The following is a 26,897-nucleotide window of genomic DNA, read 5'->3' as shown; positions in this document are numbered from 1 at the left end:
ATGTCTTTTTTTTAAATCATTGTAAATAACTTCTCCTAGTGGAGTATCGTGAGACTAAACTCGACGAAGACAGAGACGGATGTCTGTTTGGTACTGTGTTATGTCCCCAGTATCTGGCACTTGGCACAAATACATGTTTGGTGGATGAGACTTGAGTTGGATGTATCAGTCTTACTTTTGCAGAAACAGTCTCTAAATGGAGTTAATCCAGCAATTTATCTGTACAGATCAAGTAGTCCTCATTTTAAATGGAAAGAGTAGAAGTTACCTTTGGAGACTCTCTTAAGAATAGCAGTAAATCAGAGAGCAAGAGAGGAAGAGATTGGTGCAGTGTAAAAGGGGTAAATGAATCCTGTAATTGTGTTTCAGGTAAAAATTAATGGAGCTGACTGATCATGTTACTTTCACAATTTTTATGTGAGTTTTTTTAGACTATAAGAATTGCTCCAATTAATGGTTGACCAACCTAGATAGCATATTGAAAAGCAGAGACATTACTTTGCCAGCAAAGGTCCATCTAGTCAAGGCTATGATTTTTCCAGTGGTCATGTTATGGATGTGAGAGTTGGACTGTGAAGAAAGCTGAGAGCCGAAGAATTGATGCTTTTGAACTGTGGTGTTGGAGAAGACTATTGAGAGTCCCTTGGACTGCCAGGAGATCCAACCAGTCCATCCTAAAGGAGATCAGCCCTGGGTGTTCTTTGGAAGGAATGATGCTAAAGCTGAAACTCCAGTACTTTGGCCACCTCATGCGAAGAGTTGACTCATTGGAAAAGACCCTGAGGCTGGGAGGGATTGGGGGCAGGAGGAGAAGGGGACGACAGGATGAGATGGCTGGATGGCATCACCGACTCGATGGACATGAGTTTAAGTGAACTCCAGGAGTTGGTGATGGACAGGGAGGCCTGATGTGCTGCAATTCATTGGGTCACAAAGAGTCGGACACAACTCAGTGACTGAACTAAACTGAACTGAACTGAATGGTTGACAGCCTGGAGGAGGAAATGGCAGCCCACTCCAGTATTCTTGCTTGGAGAATTCCATGGATGGTGAAGCCTGGTGGGCTACAGTCCGTGGGGTCTCAGAGTCAAACACGACTGAGCGACTTACTACTAATATGGTTGGCAAAAATACTCTTCACAGATTGGTTTATAATTTTAATAAAATACTGTAAATGTAATAGTTTTTTCCAACTGCACAGAAACATTGTAAAAAGTCATCTGGAAAAAAACTGATAAGAATTTTTTAAGTTCTAAAAGAAAAAAAAGGAGGGATAAAACTAAAGCTTAAAACCAAATATTAAAAAAACTAAGATCATGGCGTCCGCCCCCATTACTTCATGGCAAATAGAGGGGGAAAAGGTGGAAGTAGTGACAGATTTCCTCTTCTTGGGCTCCAAAATCACTGCATATGGTGACTGCAGCCATGAAATCAGAAGATAGTTGCTTCTTGGCAGTAAAACTATGAAAAACTAGACAGTGTGTTGAAAAGCAGAGACGTTATTGTGCTGAGAAAGGTCTGTATAGTCAAGGCTATGATCTTCCCAGTGGTCACAGACACTTGTGAAAGCTGGACAGTAAAGAAGGCTGAGCACCAAAGAATTGATGCCTTTGAACTGTGGTGCTGGAGAAGACTCCTGAGAGTCCCTTGGATAGCAAGCAAATCAGACCAATCAATCTTAAGGGAAATCAACCCTGAAGACTCATGCGAAGGACTGATGCTGAAGCTGAAGCTCCAGTATTTTGGTCATCTGATGTGAACAGCTGACTCATTGGAAAAGTCCCTGATGCTGGGAAAGATTGTGGGGAGAAGAAGAAGAGGGTGTCAGAGGATGAGATGGCTGGATAGCATCACCAATGCAATGAAGATGAACTTGGGCAAACTTCAGGAGATGGTGAGGAACAGGGAAGCCTGGCGTGCTGCAGTCCATGGGGGTCACAAAAACGTCAGACATGATTGGGTAACCGAACAACAACTTTTCCATAATACAAAATATATTTTAAAACTCTTGAGAGTCAGTCTGTGATGCTAGCATAATAGAGAAGACAAAACAGCCCAGAAGAAGATCCTAATTAATATAAGAATTAAACATATAATAAGCAAGCTATCACAAACCTTGCTACAGTAACCCATCAGTTGGGGAGGGAAGAAATGTACTTTAAGTTAAATCCTCATTTCACTTGCACACAAAATTAATCCCTATTAGATCGAAGAATTAAATATTAAGTTGAAATATGGAAAAACTAGAAGGAAACAAATGTTTATGGAACCTCTGATTAAAAGGATGTTCAGTCTTGCTAGTAAGCACACATACAGTAAAGAAAGCAAAATAAGACAATAAGTTATCAATTTTTTACCCATTAGGTCACTAATTTTTGAAATAATATTACTGTCTGATAGGGAAGTGTAGCTGGTACATTGGTAGCATCATCATTAAGTATATTTGGAAATAACCTAAATGTCTAATAACAGGGGAAGTTAGTTATAGCATAACCACTTGACAGAGTATTTTGCTGTCCTAAAAAAATAATGTACTTTTATATATTCTAAAATTTAGTTAGGTAAAAATTTATCTAAAAAAGATTGGAAGGAAATATATCAACAGTACTACACTTATAACAGATTAGAGTTATAGGATTTTTTTGCCTATTTTCAAAATATGTCTAATGCTATATTTTATTAGTTAAACATAATTTTAATGCAGCAATGAGATGTTTATTATATTTAACAAGAATAATATTAGAAACAATATTTGGTTTCATTTAAAATCTGGGGCTAAAACCAGGTTCAATTTGGTTTAGAAAAATACTTTAGAACTTTTGTTTAATAGATTTAGAAAATATATAGCTCTGTTGTTAATATCCCATGCTTAACACATAATAAGTAAAGTGAAAGTTGCTCAGTCATGTCCGACTCTTTGCAACCCCATGGACTGTACAGTCCATGAAATTCTCCAGGCAAGAATACTGGAGTGGGTAGCCTTTCCCTTCTCCAGGGGATCTTCCCAACTCAGGAACTGAAGCCAGGTCTCCCACATTGTAGGCAGGTTCTTTACCAGCTGAGCCAAAGGGAAGCCCAAGAATACTGGAGTGGGTAACCTATCCCTTATCCAGGGGATCTTCCCCATCCAGGAATCGAACTGGGGTCTCCTGCATTGCTGGCAGATTCTTTACCAACTGAGTTATCAGGGAATCCCAACGCATAATAAGTCCCCAGTAAAAGTTTGCTAATATTGATCGTTAGTCATAGTGCTCGTATAGTGTGTTAAGTACTGTGCCAAGTGCCTTTTATCTTCCTTACCTTCATTTCCCCCTCACAGCCACCTCATGGGCTAAAGTGCTTGATTTATATTCTCCTAGCATAGATGTGGAAACAACAAGACTACCACATTTAGTTAGTCCTGCAGTGTTGCATTTCCAGGGCTAATTCAGGGTCCTTAAGGTGAGGCCCAGGTAAGAGGAGATGTCCATGGCCACATGGCTGTCCAATGGAGAGTTAAGGTTTGAGCCAAGTCCTTCCCTTAGAGCCCCTGCCCCTATCACTGTGCAGACTGGCTATCTTCGTACTGTAGATACAGGCCCAAGAATGTGCTTGTTTTGTCTTGTGAAGTATAGATTGGGGGAGGAATCAATTCCTAGATGAGTAAGGAAAAGAATCAGTTCTATTTTAGAGTTCTGAAAGTTAGTCTGACTCGTATTTTTAATTAATATAACTCTTGTTTTTAAAATATCATTCCTCTATTTAAAGAAAAATGGAAAGTTGTACCTTTTTATGGCTTTCTGAATCCTTTAAATACTTTTAAACATTCAAAGTGTGTTTAAGTTTCATGTGCATTCCTAAGTTCATGTTTAATAGTAAAGTTTGAACATGCTGACTTATAGGTATAATTATTTTTATCTTAGTAATATTGTGCTACACAAATGTCTGTTTCTCTAAAAAATAATTTATTTTTCAAGATGAAAAGAGGCTTGATTAGTACTCCTCCATCAGATATGCTTCCTACAACAGAAGGTGGAAAGTCAAATGCCTGGTTACGGCAAAAAAATGCTGGAATCTATGTTCGTCCTCGGCTGTTCTCTCCCTATGTAGAAGAAGCGAAGGTAATAAACCACTTTGAGATATTAAACTACTTTATTACGAACTATAAACACAAAGATACCTATTGTAGTATCACTTAAATGTTTGGAAATAGCCTAATAAGGAAAGTGAAAGTAAATTTTGCTTTGACTTCTCACCAGAGTAGTTTAATTATGTTTAATGTTTAATTATCAAGCATGTTTTTATATTTATAGCTAAAATCATATTAAGTTGTACATTTTTCTCATCTTAGTTTTTCTTGCAAACTGTTAGCTTGGAAAAAACTTACTCATTTTACTGAAATGGTCATCAGTATGTTGTTATCTTCAGGGTGGGAGAAATGTTTGAAAGAAGACTGCAAACTTATTTTCTTCCTTTTGTAAACTAAAGAAATGCCATGACTTCCTATAACATATTTCTGTAGTAGCTGACTGTTGGAAATTGTATTTAGCGCTCAAAAAAGTGTACAAACTAAAAGAAAATTTCAGGCCTGTTAAATAAAAAGTTGGCATTATATTGTATTGCCATTTATGTTATAACGTAACTCTCCAAGAAATATGATAAATACTGCAGATTGAAATACTGCAGTTTTATTAGCCATGCTCAGCTGAGGCGCTTCGGGGTGACCTTCTGAGGAACTGACAGTCTTGCTTAATGAAATGAATTAACAGGCAGAATAATGTGTTTCGATAAAGAAACATAGTTACCTTAAAATTTTTCTCCCTTTTATTTGTTGGAGGATCCCTAGTTTAAAATACATACATGAAAGGATTTGTGAGAGATTTATTGATGAGGTTAATAATCTACCCCTTATTGAGTAATTGACACTTTGAAAGTGAAAGTTGTTCAGTCGTGTCCGACTCTTTGCGACCCCATGAACGGTAGTCTGCCTGACTTCTCTGTCCATGAAATTCTCCAGGCAAGAATACTGGAGTGGGTGACGAGGATCTTCCTGACCCAGGAATCAACTGGGGTCTCCTGCATTGCAGGCAGATTCTTTACCACCTGGGAAGCAGTTGACACTTTAAATAGTTGTAAAACGGTGAGGTGGGCAGGGGAGGCAGAATGGTTGGGTCAGGTCTTTCTGAAGTAAGTCCAGTGCCTAAAGTCACTCAAGCAGCTGAGGCCTCTGTGGAAGGTGAGTCTAGTGCTGAAAGGTCCACAATAAACTAGGCCTACCTTCCTTTCTGCTGTCTCAAAGTAGAGCGGCCGCAAGCTGATCAGACAGCCCTCCTGCGCCCGTGCATACGCAGATACATGTCCACAGTAAATGTGGAGAATGGTTTTACTTTATGCCATTTTGACCATTCTGCAGTTTGCTGAAGTGGATTCATCTGAAGCTTATTTAACAATTTTTATGTATAGGTCTGTTGAATTTAATATCAGCCTTTGATATTTTATATTTTGAGCATTTCTTATTAGCTAGGATATTTAGTCCATACATACATTGTTTTCTTTATAGTGACTTTATGTATAATTTTACTTCTGATTAATTTTATATCCCTTCTTCAAATTTCAAATACTTCTGTTAAAAGCAGACTTTTCAGAAAATGATTCTTTCTTTTCAAAGATGCTCCAGAAAGCTCCTTTAAACATTGAAGAGGTAGGAAAAAAATTGAAGAGGTTAGAGTACTGTCTCCTTTTACCACTAATTTTAGGCTTTATACACTGGAAGCAGTAAACTAATTCCCTGTTTATGTGATGATGGCAGTAATCTTTCTCTAAATGTGATTTAACAAAGGTGTAAGGTTGACTAATTCTGTTAATACTGAATTGTTTTCAGTCAGTGCTAGATGAGATGATGGTGGAACAAACAGACCTTGTGCGTTTGCGAATGGTTAGAATGTCCAACGTGCCAGACACACTGTACATGGTCAGCAACGCCGTGCCTCAGTGCTGCCACATGATCAGCCACCAGCAGATCAGCAGCAGCCAGTCAAGCCCTCCTTCGGTGGTAGCAAACGAAATCCCAGGTAAGGCAGTTAACCTTGTGAATAGTCTGATCATATTTTGTAACCCCTCTATACATGCTGATTCTTTCTGCTTTCCAATACCCTTTATGCATTGTTCTCATTAAAGAATAAATTCTTATAAGCTAAGTTTTTTGTTTTGTATTTTATTTTACAGTAACAATTGTATGCAGTTTTTCAGTTTAGCTCAGGGTTTCTCAGCCTTGGCCCTCTTGCCCATCGGGGTTGGATAGTTGTCTGCTGTGGAGGCTGTCCTTGCATTGTAGGGTGCTCAGCAGCACCCCTGGCCTGTACTCACTGCATGCCAGTTGCACGTGTGTTTACATGTGCGTGCACCCACACACACCTTGTGACAGCCTCATGAAAGCATTTTTATGTTTCTGCACATGGCCACGTGTGCCTGTGGGGCAATATTACCACCTGTTGAGAACCACTGGCTTAGAGGAATTCAGATTTTTCATCGCCATAGGGTGTTTCTCACATTATAAGACTCTTTGGGGAGAGTACTATCAACTTAGATCTTCGAGTCTATATATGTCCTCTCAAAATGTGATTGCCATTGGTTTCTGGGAGATCCAGTTTCCCAAGATCTGCTTTGTGAATGTTATATGCATTGTAATTCAGGCTTCCTTCTTATTGTCTATTGATCGAGGTATAATTGTCATGTCCAAAAACATCTGAGCATCAGTCAGTGCTGACGTTAACCAAAAGGCTGTCATGTCAGTTTCTAAAACAAGAAAATAGATAGCGGGTCAGAAATGTATAGCTCTTGCCAGTTACCGTTGCAAGAGTCCAAAAAATCAGCAAACTATAGCATTACTGGAAGTGATGCTATGCATTTTTTGCTGAGACGTCTCCGTTTCAATTAAGGAAAAATAAAAGACATAACGATGGAACTTTTAATTGAACACATTTGTTTTATTCCAGAACTAATCTCTGATCGGTTGTTGCCTTATCAGATTTGACCACTGTGTATTTATTTAATAAAGTGTACATTGGATAAACAGTATGAAGAGAAGTATTTCTGTAGCTGGTTTGTGCAGCTTTTGGTAATTATCATGGACTTTATCAACTTCAGTTAATACGATTGAGTAGCAGTATAATTTAACCTTAGAACTCACTCTCAAAAGCCCAAAGAGATCTACAATTAAGTATGCTCAGAAAAATAGGACTTGTCTTTCTGTTGTTTAATGAGACATGGCCCTATGCTTGTACCATCAAAATTCTCCCTCCCTCGCTTACCATGCTAATGTAAGGTATCTAGCTTTTGGAGAAGACTCCTGGGCACATGTTCTGGGTCTGCCACTTTGTGTGACTTTGGACAAGACATTTACTTCCCTGAGCATTAATTTCCTCATCTGTGAAATGAGGATATCTCCTTTCTAGGGTTCTTGTGAAGATTTAAGGAAGCTCTGTGAGTAATATGGAGTTTGCATGGCACAAAGCAAGCACTCAATAAACAGCTCCCGTTTCCCAGAATTAATAATCAGTGACCACTCAAGTCAGTTTCTCATAGATACTTACAGACGGTCCCCTCTTCTCCAGCCCTCTGCTGGATCCTTAGTCCGGGTTCCTAACCTGTGAACCTGTCTCTAACCTTACTCCCACTCTGGCCTTTATACCAGAGCATGGCAGACATCTTCTGTGAAGGGCTAGGTAGTCAATATTTTGGGCTTTGTGGGATATGCAGTCTCTATTGCACTATGCTCAGCTCTGCAGTCATAGGCCAAAGGCAGCCATACGCAATACCTAAACAGATGAGTGTGGCTGTGAGCCAATAAAACTTTATTTACAAAAACAGGTGGCAGAGTGGTTTTAGCCTACAGGCGATAGTTTGCCAACCCCTGCTTTCCACTTCTCTCAGAATGCACTTACACATCACAACTCAGATCCTCTCATTCCCCCACCCAAGCAACTGCCTCTTGTTCCCCAGATACAAATTAAATTCCTTATCATGACATACAGGGTCATTTACGGTCTGCCCCCACCCTCCTTTCTAGCCTTCTCTCCTGTTCCCTTCCTGCTTGTACCGTCTACTGGCTGTGCCATCCGATTGTACCTTGCTGTCTCTCACTTGCAGGTTTTACACATGCCTGGTCCTTCTGCAGAAGAGGACCAGAAAACCTTGGCTCCATTTTATTTGCCAGCCTGGTTTTCTCTCATTCTTCAAGACTCCATTCAGAGCTCACCTTGTCCAGGAAGCCTTCGCCGCGTGCTTCCAGTCTGGATTGGGGGCCCCTTCCTCCAATTCCTTCAGTGTCCTTTGCACATCTTTCTCTACGATCATTGACGGCCCTCTGCTGTGCTGGTTTACTTTGTTTACTTCATTAAAACCAGAGCTCTGTAAGGACAGGGATCACGTCTTTTGTTCTGTGCACCCTAATACCTGAGTCGAAGCCCTGGTGCATAGTCAGGACTCAAAAAATGATGTGAATAAAAGAGTGAATATATTTAAAAGACTTTTGAAATATCCTGAGATTCAGCAGAGAATACATGCAAGTAAAATTTTATTTAGGCTGTGAACTCATAATGCAGTTCAGGGGCTCTTTGGTATAACTAACAGCCTTTGGGGCACTGTGAAATTTTAAAACCCTAAAAAATAATTAGATGCATATAAATTACTATCTTTCCTGGGAATTAAAATACTATCAAAAATTTGAGATGATTCTGATGCAAAACACATGCTTTTTTTTTCCTTGCGCTCAGCAGGTGGTCTTTTGTGTAGCTCAGGCATCGTGCCTACAGACTGTTTCTCTTCTTCCAGTTCCTTGTCTCCTCATTATGAAGGACATGGTCAGACGTCTGCAGGAGCTACGGCACACTGAGCAGGTGCAGAGGGCCTACGCGCTCAACTGTGGGGAAGGCGCCACAGTCAGCTATGAAATTCAGATTCGTGTGTTGAGAGAGTTCGGGCTTGCCGATGCTGCAGCAGAACTCTTGCAGGTGGGAAGCAGTCCTCCACTACCTAGAACAGGGAACCTTGTGTTAAGAGTGTCAGCTGTTATTAATAATGAAAATGTTGTGGTATTCTTTTGGATTTCGTGATGTTTGTGTTATTTGTCATATTTTGAAATTTGCAATTTGTGATTTCTAAGTCTAGATAGCAGCTTTGTACCTGACAAAAAAAAATATATAAGAAGCCTTGACTGTAACTCAGACAGTATTCTCAGGCATCCCAAGAAGCCCTCATAGCATGTCCTTTTCTTTTGTACGTGCTTTTTCAACTGTCCCTGGTGTCTTGGATGACCTAAAAGCCCCCACTGAGAGGCAGTGTGGTAGAGTGGATGGAGCACAGGCTCTGGAGTGAGAACTGGTTTTATATCCTGCAGTGCTGCTTACCAGTTAGTTAACTTAGAGCAAGTTATATAACCTCTCTGAGCATCAGTTTCTTTACCTGTAAAATGAATTGTGAAGATAAGAGTGGCTGTATGTAAAGCAGCTGTGTCTCTTGCACATAATAAGCACATAAATGGTGACCCCTAAAAGCTCATGGTGTGTACACCCAACAGAGGTGGAAGAGAAAGCAGAACATTCTGACCCTCTGCTGCTTTTCTCTCCCTGGTTTGGTCACTAGATTTCAGGCTGTGACCTACTACATCCTTAACAGACCTTCCAGATGCCCTCCTTTCCTCCTCTCTCCTCCCTTTTACAGTTTTGCACAATAGTTCAAACCATATAAGCATGAGAATCAAGGAATGAGTAGAGTGCCTTTTTTTTTTTACTAGCAGGAAGAAGCCCATTTCTAGTAATTATTTAGTACAAAAAAACAGTATTTTTGTATAAAATGTGTAACCTTCACAGCAACTAAAGCAGAGACTAAAATAAAATTTAATTTCATCTGGTCAAGTGATTGCATTGTTTTCATGCCACTGACTGCAAACCATTTTAGCCTGAGTTTTCAAAGGGGAACATGGTATGGTAGCCCTAGGCAAGGAGCAGACCATTTGTAGGTTCCTGATTTTCAATTTTTACTGTAGTTTCCATCCCTAAAATAGTCTTGTTTTCTGTTCATTTCTGTTCTCTGTGCCATTCTAAATTGTATCTTAATTTGGTCTCTTAAATGTGTAAGTTGTATAATTTAAGTATTCCCATATGTTTATCAAAATATTAATCAAACTTATAGTATTTTGTAGTTTTTATTTCAGACTGAATGCGTACAGATGTTTTATCAGAAAGTTCTAGGAGGATCTTCACTTGTATGCCTTTTCTTCCTTTGGTTTTTAATGGTAATCTTATTTTCATAGGAAAGACCTATTTGAATTAGGTTTTATTTCCTGTTTTTTATCATCACATAATCTTGCAAGAGATTACTGACCTGCTTTCTGGGGCATTCAGTTAAGCAGCTCTCCTTGATAGCTGTACTTTAAGCTATGGAGGCTGCACTCTACTGTTTTACACTGTTTTTAAGGTAATTTTTCCTTGAGCTTCAAGCCTAGAAAAATACGTTGTGCCTTTTACTGAATGTGGTTTTCTTAGATACTCACTTAACTCTCTCAGCCTGTAAATTTCTGTCCAGGAAATCTGCTAACAAATATCTTAACTTTTTCCCCCCCATTCTTTCTTAGAATCCTCACAAATTCTTTCCTGATGAACGTTTTGGAGATGAAAGTCCACTCTTGACAATGAGACAGTCTGGGAGATGTCGAGTTAACAGCACCCCCACTGCAGAAACCATGTTTACAGATCTGGAATCTTTCGTGGCCTTCCATCCACCCTTACCCCCTCCACCGCCTCCCTACCACCCGCCAGCGACCCCAATCCACAACCAGCTCAAAGCAGGCTGGAAGCAAAGACCTCCCAATCAGCATCCTTCACGTTCGTTTTCTTATCCCTGTAATCACTCACTGTTTCACTCCAGAACAGCCCCTAAAGCTGGCCCCCCTCCAGTCTACTTGCCAGGTGTGAAAGCAGCGGCCCCTGATTGTACCAACACCACAGGGCTGGGGAGACAGACGGTGGCTGCCGCCACCGCCACCGCCGCCGCCGCCACCTCAGTAACAACAGCATCTGAGAAACAAGTGGTAAGTTCGCACTTCAGTGACTTAGCTAAAGTTCAAAGTTTCTGAAATGTTAAAAGCAATTTCCCAGGCCCCAGGAGCCCTACCTGGGACTCAGCAGTGCACAGAGTGTAAGTGACAAGCTGAAAGCATAGACTTAAGGAGTGTGGAAATTGGAGAGAAAAAGAGAGTGTAGGTGGATGAGAAAGTCCAGAGAAAAGAGACAAGATGTGTATGGTGGGAAGAAGCGAGAGCCTTCCCTTATGTTCATGTGCAGGTGTCTGGACGGGGTGGAGTTACTGGGCAACACAGGTAATGTTGTTCCTGGTTTCATAGTGGTGATGTTAACTGGTTTCATAGAGCACTCTTCAAGCACATGTCTAGAGTCTGTTCTTGGCCTCTCTTCTGTAGAGTCTGCTGTTCTCCCAAAGGCTTGGGTGGGGCCGGAAGGGGAAGCTGCTTGTAGCCGAGCATGCCATCAGGGACAGTGTGGCAGGAGACTCCCCATTCATAAAATGGGCAGAAAATTAACCCTCATGAGTGTGTCTGCCTCTAGCGAGCTGTTTGATCAGAGCACTCATTTAATTGGAAATCACAGTTGCCAGCGCTAGTCACTAGAAGATTAAGCAAGACTTCCTTGCTTGATGTTGCATTGCATTGAAGGTTGAATTTCTGTTGTGTATAATATATTTGAAAAACGATATTGATTTTTAAGTCTTCCTGCTTAGTCACACATTGTCAGTAGCATTCCACATAAGAGATAAACAAAAGATACATGTATTAGTTCAGGGAGTCTTCATTGAAAGATGACTGGACTAGTGTACAGCTTGAGTCAAGTTATGGTCCTTCCTCACCTTTTACCCTTCTGCCTGTTCTCCCTGCTATCCACTCCAACCCCTCAAAAAACAAGAAATAACAAAGGTTAATAGTGTGGGATAAACCCAATTTCCATCTTATCGGCCTGGCCCTCAGTGCCACAGTTACGAAAGTTCTACTACTTTATAATTAAATAAAACTCCCTTTGAAGGTAATTTATCTGTATGTTCCTTGCAGTCCTGATTATAATAATAAAAAATTGGAAACTGCCTTAAGGTCTCACAGTGGAAGAATAGCTAAGCAGTCATGCCTCATCAATACAGTGGAATAGTATCCAATAATTTAAATAGAAATCTCAAAATTTAGTGACAGTATTATATCTGCACTAAATTTTATGAAAATTAATATATGTGCAAAATTAAAAAGGTGAGAAAACTGCTTCAAAATGTTAATAACAGTGGTTATCTCAGTAGGGAAGGTTTGGGGTTTTGTGGGTGGTTTTTGCCTTATTGTTTTCTATATTTTTATTATTCTTAAAATTAAGCATATATTTTTATAATCCGGAAACAAAATCAGTGAACATCATTTGAAAAAGAGGGAGTCACAGCCCTTTTTCTTTTTAACCTTCCCTGTGTTTCATTTCCGTTTGCAGTGCACACAACCTGTGCTAAACGATCTAATGCCAGATATTGCCATGGGTGTATCCACGCTGTCACTCAAGGACAGGAGGCTTCCAGAACTTGCTGTGGACACAGAATTAAGCCAGGCAGTTTCTGAAGTAGGACCAGGGCCTCCCCAACATCTATCGTGTATTCCACAGAGGCATACACATACATCTCGAAAGAAACACACACTAGAGCAAAAAACAGATGCTCGAGAAAATCAGCAGGAATATCCGGATTTCTATGACTTCTCAAATGCTGCTTGCAGACCATCCACTCCTGCCCCGGGCAGACGTACCCCCTCCCCTTCACAGGGTGGATATTTTGGTCCCGATTTGTATAGCCACAATAAGGCATCACCAAGTGGCTTAAAGTCAGCCTACCTACCAGGCCAGACCTCGCCTAAAAAGCAGGAAGAAACTAGGAAAGAATATCCACTTCCCCCCGATGGCCATCCACACAGACAGAAGAGTGAGCCGATACACCTCGACGTTGTTGAGCAGCCCCCCCAGCGGCCAGATTTTCCCTTGGCAGCCCCAGAAAATGCCGGCAGTGGTTCAGCCCATGTCAGGGGGCGAGCAGCAGGGGAAACTGACTTGACTTTTGGGCTGACTCCTAACAGACCTTCACATTCTGCATGTAGCTCTGAAGCTCCAGAAGAGAGATCCGGCAGAAGACTGGCAGATGAGTCCCTGGGCCACGGAGCTCAGCGAAATACAGATTTGGAAAGGGAAGATTCAGTCAGCAGAGGAAGGAGGTCCCCGAGCAAGCCAGACTTCCTCTACAAAAAGTCTGCCCTTTGAGAGTAACCTCGAAGTCGTCCGTGCCTGAGATGTGAAACATCCCATTTTATGATGTAACCCAACAACTTAGAGACCAGTTTATTGATGCCAGCTGATAACTCAGTTTCACATTATTTTATTCTAGTTTTTGTATATATACGTTTATTAGACATGGCATGCTAAGAGGGTTATTTTGAATGCTGCATCTGCTGTCTGTTTTGTGTTTGAACAGTTGTGTGGGGAAGCATTTTTAAGAACAAACAAGCTGGCACTTTTTTTTTTTTCCCCTCTCTTTACAAACAATGGAATTTTTTTGCACTTGTACGTTTGTTTTATCTGTATTGGTTTTATATCAGTATGTTAAACTTTATTGCCACATTTAAAGGACTGTATTTTCATACTTTTTTGCATTTTACCTTTCATCTACCTATTTCCACGTGCATTGGATTGCACACTAAGATGTATTTTCTTATGAAATAGTTCTGTGTTTATTTTTTAATTATAGAAATTCCAAAGAACAGCACATCAAAATGCTCCTCTCTTTTCCGTAGTTGTTTCAGTTCAGAAACCTTCCTGCTCAGTCTTCATAAATCTTACGTCATCCTGTTTAAATAAGTCCTGGGAGCTGGTCTTCATTCCTCCAGCAGGAGTCCAGTCAGGAATCCTGAAGTTTTCCTGGTTCAGGAAAGAACAAGAAGGAGAGAAGCCTTCTGCGTCCAGGCAAAAGCTTGTTGTTTTATCCACAAGGCAGACTCTGTTAGAATCACTGCAGGTTCTGGTCATGTGGATTAGAGTTTCAGTAGATGAGGTTTGAAAGAGATCAGCTTTCTTGGAATCCTAAAGCAGTGGAATTAGGAACTTCAGCTTGCACTACGGGATCGCTGCTTCTGAGCATCGACTCAGCAGCTGAGGGGGGAGTGACTGCTTGCTGCCTTCAGTTGTCCTGCTCTCTTGTGGGGGAAAAAAAAACAAAAGGGCTTCAGTCTTACAGATGTCATTTGGTGTTTGTAAGTAGTTGTTTTAAGTGTTTTTCAAAGTGTGTCAGAATTTTGGTGTCCTTTAAAAAGTTATTGTATAATGCATAATGCTTTGTCACCAAAAAAGAAAAACCTCTTTTTTTTTTGCCAGTGAAACACTACATGTCCTACTTGAACTCCACTGGGGACGCTGGTTTGGGATTTTACTGAACCACTGAGCACATGGGATCTTTTAAGATCCTTTCCCTTAGAAGGGCAATGTGTGAGCTAAGGACTGTTTTTTTTTCTTACTCTCCAATGTAAATATATTAGCATTTTAAATCACTTCAACATTATTTGAGCATTCACTTTATATTTTTACACATAACATGCACACAGCCGTAGCACTTAGATTAAAAGAGACTTTCTGAGCACTCCCTCACTTGAAGGATGTTCGGGAGCCTCCTCTCTGTGTATGTATATATACATATATACAACTCTGAATCACTCACACTCACTCTAAAACTATGCAGGGCTAGGGAGCCTTTACAAGCTACCATATAAATGAATTACATGCACTTTTTAAGTAAATAGGTTTCTATTGGATGTCAGCAGCTCTGATTTTTCCCGAAACTGTAGTTTCTCTTACAATCTCTTCCTACTTTACCCTGTGGATATACACTCAGGAATAATCTGACATTTTAAAAAATCCTAACAGCAGATAGTCTCAAAGATGGGAACATGTCAGTTGATCTGTCTACACCGGCAAACCGCTGCCGCTCGCTCTGCTGCCTGGCTAGTTAGCTGCTGCCCATGCATCCGTTGATGTCGGCCACGCTGCACACCAAGCCCTGGGTCTCCCAGAGTCGGCACCAGGCTGCTACGAGGTTGGCCGCATATCATCGCCTCTAAGGCTCCTTTTTTTTTCTTTTTTTTTTTTAAAGATGAAAAACTTACGGACTCTGTTCTCATTTTTAGGAAGTTTCACCTTTTGTAATAAGATGACAGTGTCTTTTGAAACTAATCTCGGTCTGTCTCTCCTCAGAAACAAAAAATATTCATTCCATCACATTCCTTAAGGTGTATTTATGTACATGTGTTGACATGAATTCTTTTGATACAGTTTTAAATTTCTCTTTGAATTCAGACTGTGCTGTGCTGGTATTGCAATTAAGAGTGAATAGATATAGTTGGTGGGGAAGTCTTTCTGATCTCTGACCTGTTTTTTTTTTGTTGTTTTTTTTGTTTTGTTTTTTAAGACATAAGAGCTATTGATGCCCCACATGGCATATTTCTGAAAATTTACTAAGTATTCTTTCATGTCCCCAAAATATAAAAGAAGTGACCCACTGTCTGTAGTTTTGTTTAACTTATGAAGTTTGTCTTTAATAATTTGGCAGCATACCTGGCTGAACTGTGTATAGAGAGAAACGTGCTGTGGGACTGTGGACTGCTGTGACTTGCGGAAGGTGAACAGACGTGGGTTTTGTGTGAGGGTAGGGTTAATGGACTTTTAATGTGTCTCGTGAAGTGTGGTCAGTAGGGTAGGTTGAATAGCTATGTGCCTCTGGCTTTTGACCCCATCTCTTCAATCTTTTTTAATGCTTCGTAAGCATTAAAACCTTTCAGTGCTGTACTAAGATAAATGTGAAGTCTGAGTAAGATTGCTCTGAGAAATTAACGTGTATAGTATGAAACTTAGGCCGTACGACCTAGTGTTTTACTCAGTGTAGAAACTTCCTGAGAACCAAATCTCAACACACCAGATCTCCTCTTGAGGCCGTGGACAATCAGGCCGTTAGACAATCGCCACTTTTGGTGCCCGCCATGTTGAGGTTGGCGAATGCCGGTTAGATCCTGGAGCAGAAGCAGAGGATCCACGTTACTTCAAGATGCTGTTGGTCTTGTTCTTATATTTTTGTTTTAATTCTGTGATCTTGATTAATAATTTCAGTTCCAAGTCATAGGTATGACTCCTAAGGGGAAAGGATGGCAAGAAAGGCAAAACTTACTCCTGAAAAAATAATCATTTGAATTGTCCACGTACCATGCATAACCTTTCTCAGTGCCCCTGTAGCTTTTTCTAGGCAAATCCCTAGACCTAAGCTCTCCTGACATTTCGGTAACCAGGTAGATTTTAAGGATTTTAAATGACTTCTTTTTATTTGAGTTTTTTTTTGTTATTGTTGAACTCTCTGTGAAACTTAACCTAATTCTTGTTTATGCTTCCTTAAAAAAAAAAAAATCTGTTCTTCACTGGGTTTTCTTTGGATTTGTTCTTCAAACTTGAGTAGCAGTGGACAGTGCTTGTCCATTGATGGAGGGAAAACAGCCCATGCAACCTCCGCAGGGGCCACAGAGCTGACCCCTCCCTGTGTGTCGGTCTCTAGAAGTCTCAGTAACGACTTGGCAAAATATGTATTTTCATGTTTAAATCTTGCCTTTTAGGGAAAATAAGTTTCATGACACACTTGTAAGATACTTGTTTGCAATTCTTAAAGCATTTATGTTTTTGTCTTAGGACTGAACTCAAAGGGAAATGTTTGACTTTTTATTTTTAATTATTTGGTTGACCTTTAACTTACTGTTGAAAGTTACTATTAAAGCAGCAATGATGGGTGCTACTCCCCGTTCTGCAATGGTTTACTTTGTCTACTAAGGAGTTTACTTTCAAACCTCATTACAGATAACCTTACTAAAAGAGTGACCGTCACACACTAAAGGGTATCGTGCTATTTTTCCATTAACACTATTGTATAAACAATGTTCTATGAAATGTTAAGTTGTCTCTTTGTCCTATTGATTGCAATAGCTATTATGTAATTGTATTGGCAAGTCTTTCGATTTTTTTTTTCCCCTCTAGAAAACCCTCAGACCATGAATCAATCTTCCATATTCTGAATATTATAATGCTGTGGCCATTTCTGTAGAAAGATGACTCGCAAGTGTGTATCTTGAAAATAACCTCTTGTGTTTGCGTGTTTACGTGGGTTCTGTCTTAAGAGCTGAGAGGAGCTCTGGAAGCTTCATGGTGTACCTGCACGTGACTGTGTGGGTGGGTCCCACGGGCAGGTGGGACGGAACCTTGCTCTTAGGTGGGGCGGCTGAGAGAGAGATTCCCGAACTCCACTTGCTGTTTATGCACCACGTCTGCACTTGAGAGAGGTGGTGTCTTCTATAACACTGCATTTCTTGTGGTTGTGCTGTTACTGGTATAAAGTCAAGTGCCTTCAATGCTAAAGGCTCAGAAATTTTTCTTAAAACTGATTTCATGTCCTATGCAAGTGTTTTCTACAACCTGCATAACCAGTACTTTGTAAAACTTGTTTACGCTTCGACTGTACATAGTGTTTTTTAAAGAAATACATAGTATTTTTATTTAGGTACCTCCGAACTTGAACTCGTCTGTGGGAAGCATTGTAAAACGATCGACCCATTTCTCTTTTGAGTACCATTACGGTTGTACAGAGGTTTTCACTGGTTCTATTTTTCTACTGTTACTGACAAGCATGTAACACTGACTTTATCCTACATATAGTTGGCGTTTCAAATAAATGGCTTGGATAGAACCCGCTGAGTTGGATACAGTCTGTTTTAGCAGGTAGCACACAGTCCTCAGTTACAGAAGTGATTTTGTCCCCACCACTAGGGTAGAAAGTGGGAGGTTTTCTAGACGGACTTCTTCTCTGTCTCTTGGCCTTCAGGTATTCAGAGACTTGTTAAGTATTAACGAATTTCTTGGAAATAACCACCTTCTCATTTGATTCAAGTTCAAAATTTCCTGTGATGTCATTGGGAGCATTCCTGAGAGATTTCATTTTACATTTTGAACAGAAGTAGCTTGCACAGGGGCCTCCAGAGGAATTTCAGCATTCAAAACACATGAACCCAACACCTGGAATGAGTCAGCACCTGGAAAGGCTGTGGTGAGAGACACAGATATACCCGAAGATTCACAGGCCTCCAAGTGTCAGACACCTGGCTTAGATTCAAACTCCGAGCATTAATTAGTATTTTTCAGTTTGAAAGGGAAATGATGTCATGATCTAGAGCCTAGTTTTTTGGAGGAAAAAAAAAATGTAAAATAGCTTTCCAATTTGCATTTTGTTAAATCACTACTTAAAACTTTTATTCATCTCACTAATAAGTTCCATCCTAGCATTTCACCCTTTGTTCCTCACTATGGCAATTCTCACAATGTTTTATTACCATCTTAGGTTTAACTGTGGGGTATCAAGATAAAGCCTAAAGTTTCTGGAGGTGAGCTTCTTCAAATTCTAAAACAGGAAATCAAATAAGTCCGCTTTCACTTCTGTTCTTGTGATTCCCCTGGAAAAGTGAGTCCAGGCCAGCTTCCGTAGCCACTTTTAGCCTTAACCTCTGTTCAGTGCAGTAAGTGTTGAGTCCACTTTTCCCAGGGCACTGTGGAGCAGCGGACAGCAGACAGGATACCTAATCTCAGAAGCCTTCAAGTAGCTAGAGAGACAGCCAGAGAAGTACATAGTGACTGAGGGGAAAGCTGGCTTACCACAGGCCAGGAATGAAAGGGAGGAGAAACACTGGATTCAGTGAAAAGCACTTGACTATTTTTTTCCTGTAATCAATGATTTAGGTATTGATTATGATTTATTTAATCCTCTGTGAATCACATACTATTGTTAGTGCCTAGGAGAAGAGGGCAAGAGAGGATGAGATGGTTGAATAGTATCACCGACTCAATGGACATGAATTTGAGCAAACTCTAGGAGATAGTGAAGGACAGGGAAGCCTGGTGTGCTGCAGTCCATGGGGTCGCAGAGAGGCGGACACGACTTGGCGACTGAACAACACAAATGAGAAAATCAAAGCACAGAGATACTGAATGGTTTATCCAAGGTCACACAGCTAGTTAGTTGACAGAGCCTGAGTTCAAACCCCAGGCATTCTGGCTCCAGAGCCCAAGTTCTCAACCACGGTGGTGTACTGCACACCAGAAAGCATGGTGCCCAGGTAAAAGGGCCACAGTGTGCAGTGGGTGGAGATAGTGCGTGGCATTTGTGTCTTCAAACATTCACCCAGTGAGCATCTTCTACCTGCCAGGCTCTGCTAGGCCCTGAGGACAGTCCTAGTCCCAGCCATGAGAATGCTAGAGTCTCGAGGAAAAAAGACGCAGGATTACAGAGGTAAGGCTGGAGTTCTGACTGGTGCCAGGACTGGGAAGCCTTCCAGGTGGAATCAAAGTGCAGGTGAAGGAAGAGTCCTGGGGCGAGGAGGAGCCGGTTTCCAGCAGTTTCCAGGGCTGAGCACTGGGGAAGCTAGGGTTGGCAGAGAGATGGGTTGGCCCATCTTGCCAGCCCTTCCAGGACAGGCTGAGGATTTTGAAATTGATCCTCAAAGCAACAGGAAGTGCTGCAGAGTTTTCAACAGGGACATAAATATAAGCGGATTTACACAGCACATCACAGGACTGAGGAGCAGGTGTGGATCAGGAAACGAGGCAGGAGGCTGGTGCAACCTCCAGGGGAGAGCTTGGATAGCCAACAGAGCAGAGAGGAGTTTGGTTAGGGAGTAGTATCTCCAGGACTTGGGAGTTGCTTAGGCATGGGGAGAGAGTGGGAGGAGTCAGGTCGAGGGGGAAAACCATGAGCTTAATGTTGATCGTGTTCACTTGGTGATTCCATGTGAGCCGGGAACTCAGAAGCAAGGGCCAAGCTGGAGGTGCCAGTGGGAGTTGTCCACATACATGCACGCATGCACGTGTGCCAAGTCACTTCAGTCTCTGTGACCCTATAGACCGTAGTCACATATTGGGAGGCAGTGAAAGCCTCGGGAGTAGATGGGGTGATGTAGGGAGACGGCTTAAATGAGAAGAAGACCAAGAATGAACTTTGAAGAACTCCTACCTTTACAGGTCAGCAAGGAGTTGCTGACCAAGGGCTGCCTACCAGGTAGAGAAAAAAACCAGTGTGGTTCTCAGAAGGGCATGAGGGACTGTTCACAACGGGTGAAATATGATCTTCGGAATGAATGAAGTGAAAAGCCAAATACAAAACAGGGCATATGGACACCCCCAGTTGTGGAGAAGATGAGAAAAAGGAGCTACATGATAAATTTTATATTCATAGAAACGTCTGCAAAAACCTATGAGAACATTTGCAAGAGCTAGCCTCTGCAGAGATGCACTGTAATAAGTGGGGGGAACTTAATTGTCTACTTTCTGTACTGGTTGAATTTTTAAATTGCCTGCCTGTGTTTTTTCAAGTTAAAAGTTAAGAGATGAAGGATCAATTCCACCCCTCTCCCAAAGTTAACTCGGTGGCTGTTGCTCAGAGATGTTTGGAAAATCAGGCTCAAAAGATGATTGGGGTCAGCACCATGGAGAAGGTGAGTGAGCTTGGCAAGAACAGTTTGGTGGCAGGATAGAGAAGCCAGGTGGGGTGGGTGGGAGTCCACGTGGGATACGTGGAGATGGCCTTGGGGAGGAGCTGGGGCAGAGATGGGTGCAGAGAGGACAGAGGCTGTGGCAGTGGTGAGGTGTCAGGGGCCACAGCCAACCCACACGTGTCCGTCATGAGAGGCAGTCACACTCAGATGCAGCCCAACGAGGGTCTATCCCTCATGGAAGAGGAGGAGGCCAGCTCAGCATCGTGTGTGTCCTTAAAAGACTCTTAGTTCTGGGACTTTCCTGGTGGTCCAGTGGTTAGGATTCTGCAGTCTCACTGCCAAAGGCTGGGGTTCAAGCCCTGGTCAGGGAACTAATCCCACAAGCTGCATAGCCAAAAAAAAAAAAAAAAAAGCCCTCTTAGTTTCTAATCAAAGCTGCCTTCTCCAAGTATCAGCAATCATTCAGAAGTAGCAAAAGTTCATTTTCGAATCCCCTAGAGAATCCTGTGAAAGTCCCTGTCCTTAGTTACCAGAACCTGCCATCCCCCACGTAACAGGACCAAAGCAGATGAGTTGAGACCTTTGGTCATTTCTAGTACTGGTCTAGTACTGATGCTGAAGCTTAAGCTCCAATACTTTGGCTACCTGATTCGAACAGCCAGCTCATTGGAAAAGACGGTAATGCTGGGAAAGATTGAGGTCAAGAGAAGAGGGCGGCAGAGGATGAGATGGTTGGATAGCTTCACCAACTCACTGGACATGAACTTGGGCAAACTCCGGGAGATAGTGAGGGACAGGGAGTCCTAGCGTGCTGTAGTCAATGGGGTTGCAAAGCGTCAGACACGACTTAACGACTGAACAACAAGTATTGGTCATCTTTCCTAATACCAGGAACATGAGAATTCCCCAGAAGGCACCGTCCTGCTCCCTAGACCCTCCCAGACCCTTGTCTCCACGTTTGCTCACCTGTCCGGGTTTGAGGGATGCTCCCTGCAAAGAAAGGATGGCAGTGACTTTGTGGGTCTGCTCTCCATCCCCCACTAAGCCTGCATGAGATGTCCCAGCTCCAAATGCAGCTTACACTTGACAGGGAGAACAACACTGGCGTCAGGGGCCTCACCTCGGTCTTCGCCTCGATGACTCACTGATGTGTCCCTCATCTGCACAACTCTGGCCCCTTTTTATTTGGCCTCTAAAACCCCCGGAGCTCACCATGCTGAACAGCCCAGAGGCGGCCCTGAGGCTTTGTGTCGGCAGCAGGGTGAAGACATCCTCCTCTGAGGTCTGCCCCGGGGTGAGCCTCACGTCTTGCAGAGCCTCGGATTTGGGGGCATCACTTGTCTGTAACCTTGGGTGGACATCTGCAGCCACAAAGTGCGCTAATCCAAGCATGCTTGTGACCACCGCTGGCTGGTGGGAGAGTGAGGAAGCCAAGGCCAGAAATCCCGAGGGAGGAAGGGCTCATGTTCCAGAGAGGGGGTTGTCTGGTGGGGACCATCACCAGGGTGCCACCTCATCCACCTCAGCCTGTGAGGGTTTTTTTTGTTTGTTTGTTTGGGTTTTTTTGCTACTAATCCCTGTGGGATTAGTTCCCTGACCAGGGCTTGAACCCCATCCACCACTGCCCTGCAGGCCTGTGTCCTCATCCTTAAATGGGGCAACAGTAGTTCACTGAGCTCTGTGTGGGCTTCTCACATTTTGCCTCTTAATCCTTGAGTCACGCTGCATTGTCTTCCCGTTCTGGGGTGAAGAAGCTCCTCAATACCCCTGGCAGGCCTGCTCTGAGGGTCTGTGGGCAGCTCTTGCCTTTTGCACTCTCCTGCTGATATCCCTCACCTTAAACATCCTCCATTTCTGGAACCTTCCATCAGATGAACCAAATACCTCGCCACCCTCTGTGACTGAACTGCAACCATTTGTTCTTATTTCTCCACATCTGGACAGATCCACCCACCTTCTGGTCAGTCCAGGTGTGGGGCACCCTGAGAGGCCCAAGTGCCCTGACTTCCCCCCACTGCCCAGGGGTTTGCCAGTACTGTGCTCTTTGTAGCGCTGGGGTCAGCTGTCCCCCTGGACCTGCTGTTTCCCCTCTCCCGAGTCACTTGCCCAGACCCCTGGACTCCTCCCATGATCCACCCCTGGATTCCCACGGCCATCCCCTAACCTCGTCCCCTGCCCTTCCTCTGCAACGGCCTCCTCACTCCTGCCATCTCCTCCTCACCGGCCTTTTCCTCAGCTGAGGCCCAGCCCTCCTCCCACCAGCCCTGCGGGCCTCTCCTGGGAACACTTCCCACACCTAAGGGTCAGGGTGAGCAGTGTGTGGCCGCCCTCCTGTAGGGTACCCTGGTTTCCCTGCAGCTCCCCCATTTGCCTGTCCCACCCTCAGCCTTGTGACTGTCACCCCGCCCCTCCTGTCACACTGTGGGGCCTCAGCTCAGCCTCACTGTTGGCCTCTCCACGCAGGCCTGGCCATCAGCCTGGGGAGCAGCCGGGACTACCCCCAGCCGCCTGCTCCACCACGTCGCCCTTGTTCCCAAAAAGGCTCCACCTTTGAAACCCTAACTCACTTCCTGCTCTCAGGCCACTGCGTCCCAGATGCCCGCCCCCCCACCTCCCGCTTTCTCTGGACCTCTGACCTCTTTACTCCCCTCTCTCCTGAACAGCCCAGCCTCCCTAGGCATCGGCCTCCTCGACCTGCTCACCTTACCACCAATTTTCTGGCCATTCAACCCATAAATAATAGACATGTCCATCTCCTGGATCTGGAGCCAGCTCTGGGGGACAGCTGAAGACAGTCTTACAGCCACAGTCCTCACTGTCCCCATGCTCCCAGCCACTTTCCACCCTTGCCTCCTCTCACGGGGGCTGCCCTCCGGCTTGCTGCTCAACCTCAGGGGCAAAATAGGCTGCCCGCAGGTCCCTCATTCTCTCTCCTCTGTGACACTTCCAGTGAGCGGAGGCACCTCTTTCTCCCTCTAGGGTCACCATCCGTCCCTAGCCTCTTGCTTGGGCACGCTGCACTGGGGTTGTGTTTCTTGGAAGGCGTAGGAACCCCTCTCTGGAGTGGTTTAGACACTGGAGGACAATCCAGTCCTGTCGTGTAGTGAATTTACCAAAAGAAAACCCAGAAGAGTCAGGGTCCTTCCTACCCCAGGGCCAACCACAATATACCACGATTTAGGTAAAAGCTGTCAGCATCTTCCACCATTTCTGCCCCGAGATTCTTAACTGTTTCCAGTGCCCCCAAGTGAAGGAGGCTGGACTGTGGAGTGAAATGAGCCGGGAGTCGCCACTGATGAGATGCGGATCCCCATCTTCTCATCGCCTCAGTTTCCACATCTGTAATATGGGGACAGGCAATCCTACTCTGTGGGCCACTGTGGGTAGGAGAAGGAGATCACGTGCACAAGCGCATGCAGCCGGTGGCTGTGCCCCAACAGCGGGGCAGGCGGCCCCACGTTCCAGCCCTTTAACCATAAGTCAGAAGGACGGACCCTGACCTCGAAAAATTTACCGTTTAGTGGGGAGAACAGATACCAAGCAAATAAACCCACAAATATATCATTACTGACTGGGGTGCGTGCTGTTACAAATTAAACAACGATTTGAATATTAGCCACACTGCGGGGTCTCTCCATTTATAATAAAGAGGTCACGGAAGGGAGGGAAGGCCGGGCAGGAAAGAGAGAGCCCGGGGCCTCCGTCACGGCAGCTAGGTGACCTGCTGATGTACCAAGAACAGAACCCGGGGGATGAAATCCGTGGTTGACTCTGCAGCTTTGCGAAGAAACTGGTGGGGAAGGTGCGTCTGTCATTCTTATCAGGGTCTCTGTCCTCAGCTGCCACCCCGTTTTATTCACAGCTCCAGGCCTGCCAACTGGGGTGGGCTTTCCTGATGGGGTGGAGAGCCCCATCCCCCTGCAAGTGGGGTGCTGAGATCCCAACGTGGTCACCCCCGGCTGTGCGCCTCCGCTGGCCTCTTGCCCCTGGAATGGCCTGAGTGGCACCTGCAGCCCCGAGGATGTAAGGACAGCCGGCACACAGGCTCATCCCTCCAGACCCCAGCCGCCTTCCTTACTCCACAAGCGCTGCTCGGGGTGGAAGGAGACAAAGAGGCGGGTCAGTTGTTGTGACTGCTGATTTTCTGTGTCAACTTGACTGGGCTGTGGGGTGCCCAGATGTCTGGCTAAACATTATTCTGGTGCATCCAGGGGAGCATTTAGCATCTGTACCTGTAGACTGATGCCCCTGATGTGGATGCCCCTCCCAGAGTGGTGGCATCATTCAATCCATTGGAAGGCCTGAATAGAACAAAAATGTGGAGAGAGGATTTACTCTCTGCCTGTTTGAACTCAGACACTGGCCTCCTCCAGGACTGGGACACTTACATCATCAGCTCCCCAGGTTCTCAGACCTTCAGGCTTGGACTGGAACCACCCCCACTGGCTTTTCCTGGGTCTCCAGCTTACAGACGCAGCTTGCAGATCACAATCACATGAGTCAATTCCTTCTTTTATAGACCTAGGTAGACAGAGGTAGGTGTGAGTATCTCCTGTTGGTTCTGTTACTCTGGAAAACCTAATACAGTTGTGTTGGGGTGTGTGTTAGGCACTCAGTCCTGTCTCTCTGATGCCCCATGGACTGTAGCCCACCAGACTCCTCTGTCCACGGAATTCTCCAGGCCAGAATACAGGAATGGGCTGCCATTCCCCTCTCCAGGGGAACTTCCCAACCCAGGGATCGAACCCAGGTCTCTCGCGTTGCAGGTGGATTCTTTAGCAGCTGAATCACCAGGGGAAACTCAATAGTTGTAGAACATTTCACTTTGGCTCGTTACAGTTCAGCCGCATCCAGAAGCCTGAGGCAGAGAGGCAAGAGAGGGAAGCCAGAAGGTGGGGATGTGAGTGAGAAAAAGCAAGTAGCATGAGGCATCGGCCCCACACAGGAGGAAGGATGGCTGAAGAGAAACCCAGGTGGGAGTCTCCAGGTGGGGGGAGTTGAGACAAAGCTGAGCAGGGGCTGCAGACCACCAGGAACAACCTAGGAATCCCTGGGAGAAGACCAGAACAAAACATTGGATGGGAGGCTGATGGAAAATTCCAGAAGTGTCCAGACTTTTTCCACAGGAAAAGGCACCAGCCCTGGGAGAGTAAGGGACAGGTGCCATGTGTGGTAGGGAGTGCTCTGTCATGGGCAGTGCTCAGGAGAAGATGCTAGAGAACCGCAGAGGTGTTCTTTGCTGCAGCAGAGCCCATAAGCTGCACACTGCAAGCTTCAGACAGTGGCTGAAGTGCCTGAATCACACCAAAGGCCTGGATTCTGTCTCCTCTGCCCTCCAGGGTGTTGGCTTCCTCCTGAGTCTGGCCCCCGGTGCTCACAGGATTTATGCCGGCAGCCAAGAGAGAAGAAAGGCTGAGTGCCCTCATGTCACCTGGTGCTGCCCCAAGAGCTTGGAGGCCCGGAGGCCCGGGGGCTGAGACCAGTACGGGACTCTGTGAGGATCACCTGTGAGACGGGACCCTGTCCCGAGAGGTGAGGCTGGGTGGCTTCTCGGGTCCCTTCATCCAAAGGGTCCTGTGACCCTAAGTATGGATCACTCGCCTAGTGCCCAGTGGTCCAAGACACAAGTGAGGCACTAGTCTGGCTGTATCCTGGATGCCCGCTTAGGCCAAGGCTTGCGTCTGGTAGCTGCTTCAAGGTGGACGGACTGGGAGGTAGCCTCACTGGCTCCTGGGGACTCTGCTGGGTTGATTTCCATGTTCCCTGTGCTTCCCACGTTCGCAGCACACACTCGCCTTCTATGGGAGCTGAACTAGCTCCCTGCCAAGGTCCAGTTATCACTTGGATTGTTGCTCTTTCAATTTTCTTCTACTGCACTAGGGTCCTTTCAGGGAGCTGGGAGATGCGCTGTTTTCCTGGCATGGATGGTTCTATAACCCTGAGTGTTCACCGATGAGAGCAGTTCCAAGGCTATGGAGAGCACTTTATTCACCTGTGCCTATCACAGGTGATGACTGCAACTGTGAATCATTTCCAAGGAAGCAAGAGCTGTGGGAAGGCCACAGACGGGCCTCTTCACGGGCTTCTCGGTTTGTCCTCACATTTACTTTTGAAGTAATAGCTACCATGGAGGTGGACCGCACCTCTCCCCCGGCCTGTGGGCTCCTGGCTCTCTCCCCTGTATAGGGCAAGACCTGAGCACATTGCGATTCACCACAACGCTCACCCATCTCTTCTCTGTTCACCTAGGAAATTATGGACCCTCTCTCCTCGG

At 44.4% G+C, this 26,897-nt stretch overlaps 1 protein-coding gene across 1 annotated transcript in view; it reads left to right on the top strand.

Annotated features, from left to right (window-relative positions):
- The window catches only part of LOC128066533 (BTB/POZ domain-containing protein 7-like), a 28,644-nt gene extending 15,165 nt beyond the window's left edge, over nt 1-13,479 (top strand). The window contains exons 7-11 of the mRNA XM_052659559.1: nt 3,957-4,100; nt 5,861-6,050; nt 8,812-8,990; nt 10,613-11,068; nt 12,513-13,479. Of these exons, the coding sequence (XP_052515519.1) occupies nt 3,957-4,100; nt 5,861-6,050; nt 8,812-8,990; nt 10,613-11,068; nt 12,513-13,325 (1,782 nt within the window). The 3' untranslated portion in view covers nt 13,326-13,479. The remainder of the gene's footprint in view (nt 1-3,956; nt 4,101-5,860; nt 6,051-8,811; nt 8,991-10,612; nt 11,069-12,512) is intronic.
- The last annotated feature ends 13,418 nt before the right edge of the window (nt 13,480-26,897 follow it).

The sequence above is a fragment of the Budorcas taxicolor genome, chromosome 21, assembly GCF_023091745.1.
Source record: "Budorcas taxicolor isolate Tak-1 chromosome 21, Takin1.1, whole genome shotgun sequence".
NCBI lineage: Eukaryota > Metazoa > Chordata > Mammalia > Artiodactyla > Bovidae > Budorcas > Budorcas taxicolor.
The sequence above is the reverse complement of the archived record's forward strand: the minus strand, read 5'-3'. Positions and strand labels throughout refer to the sequence as shown.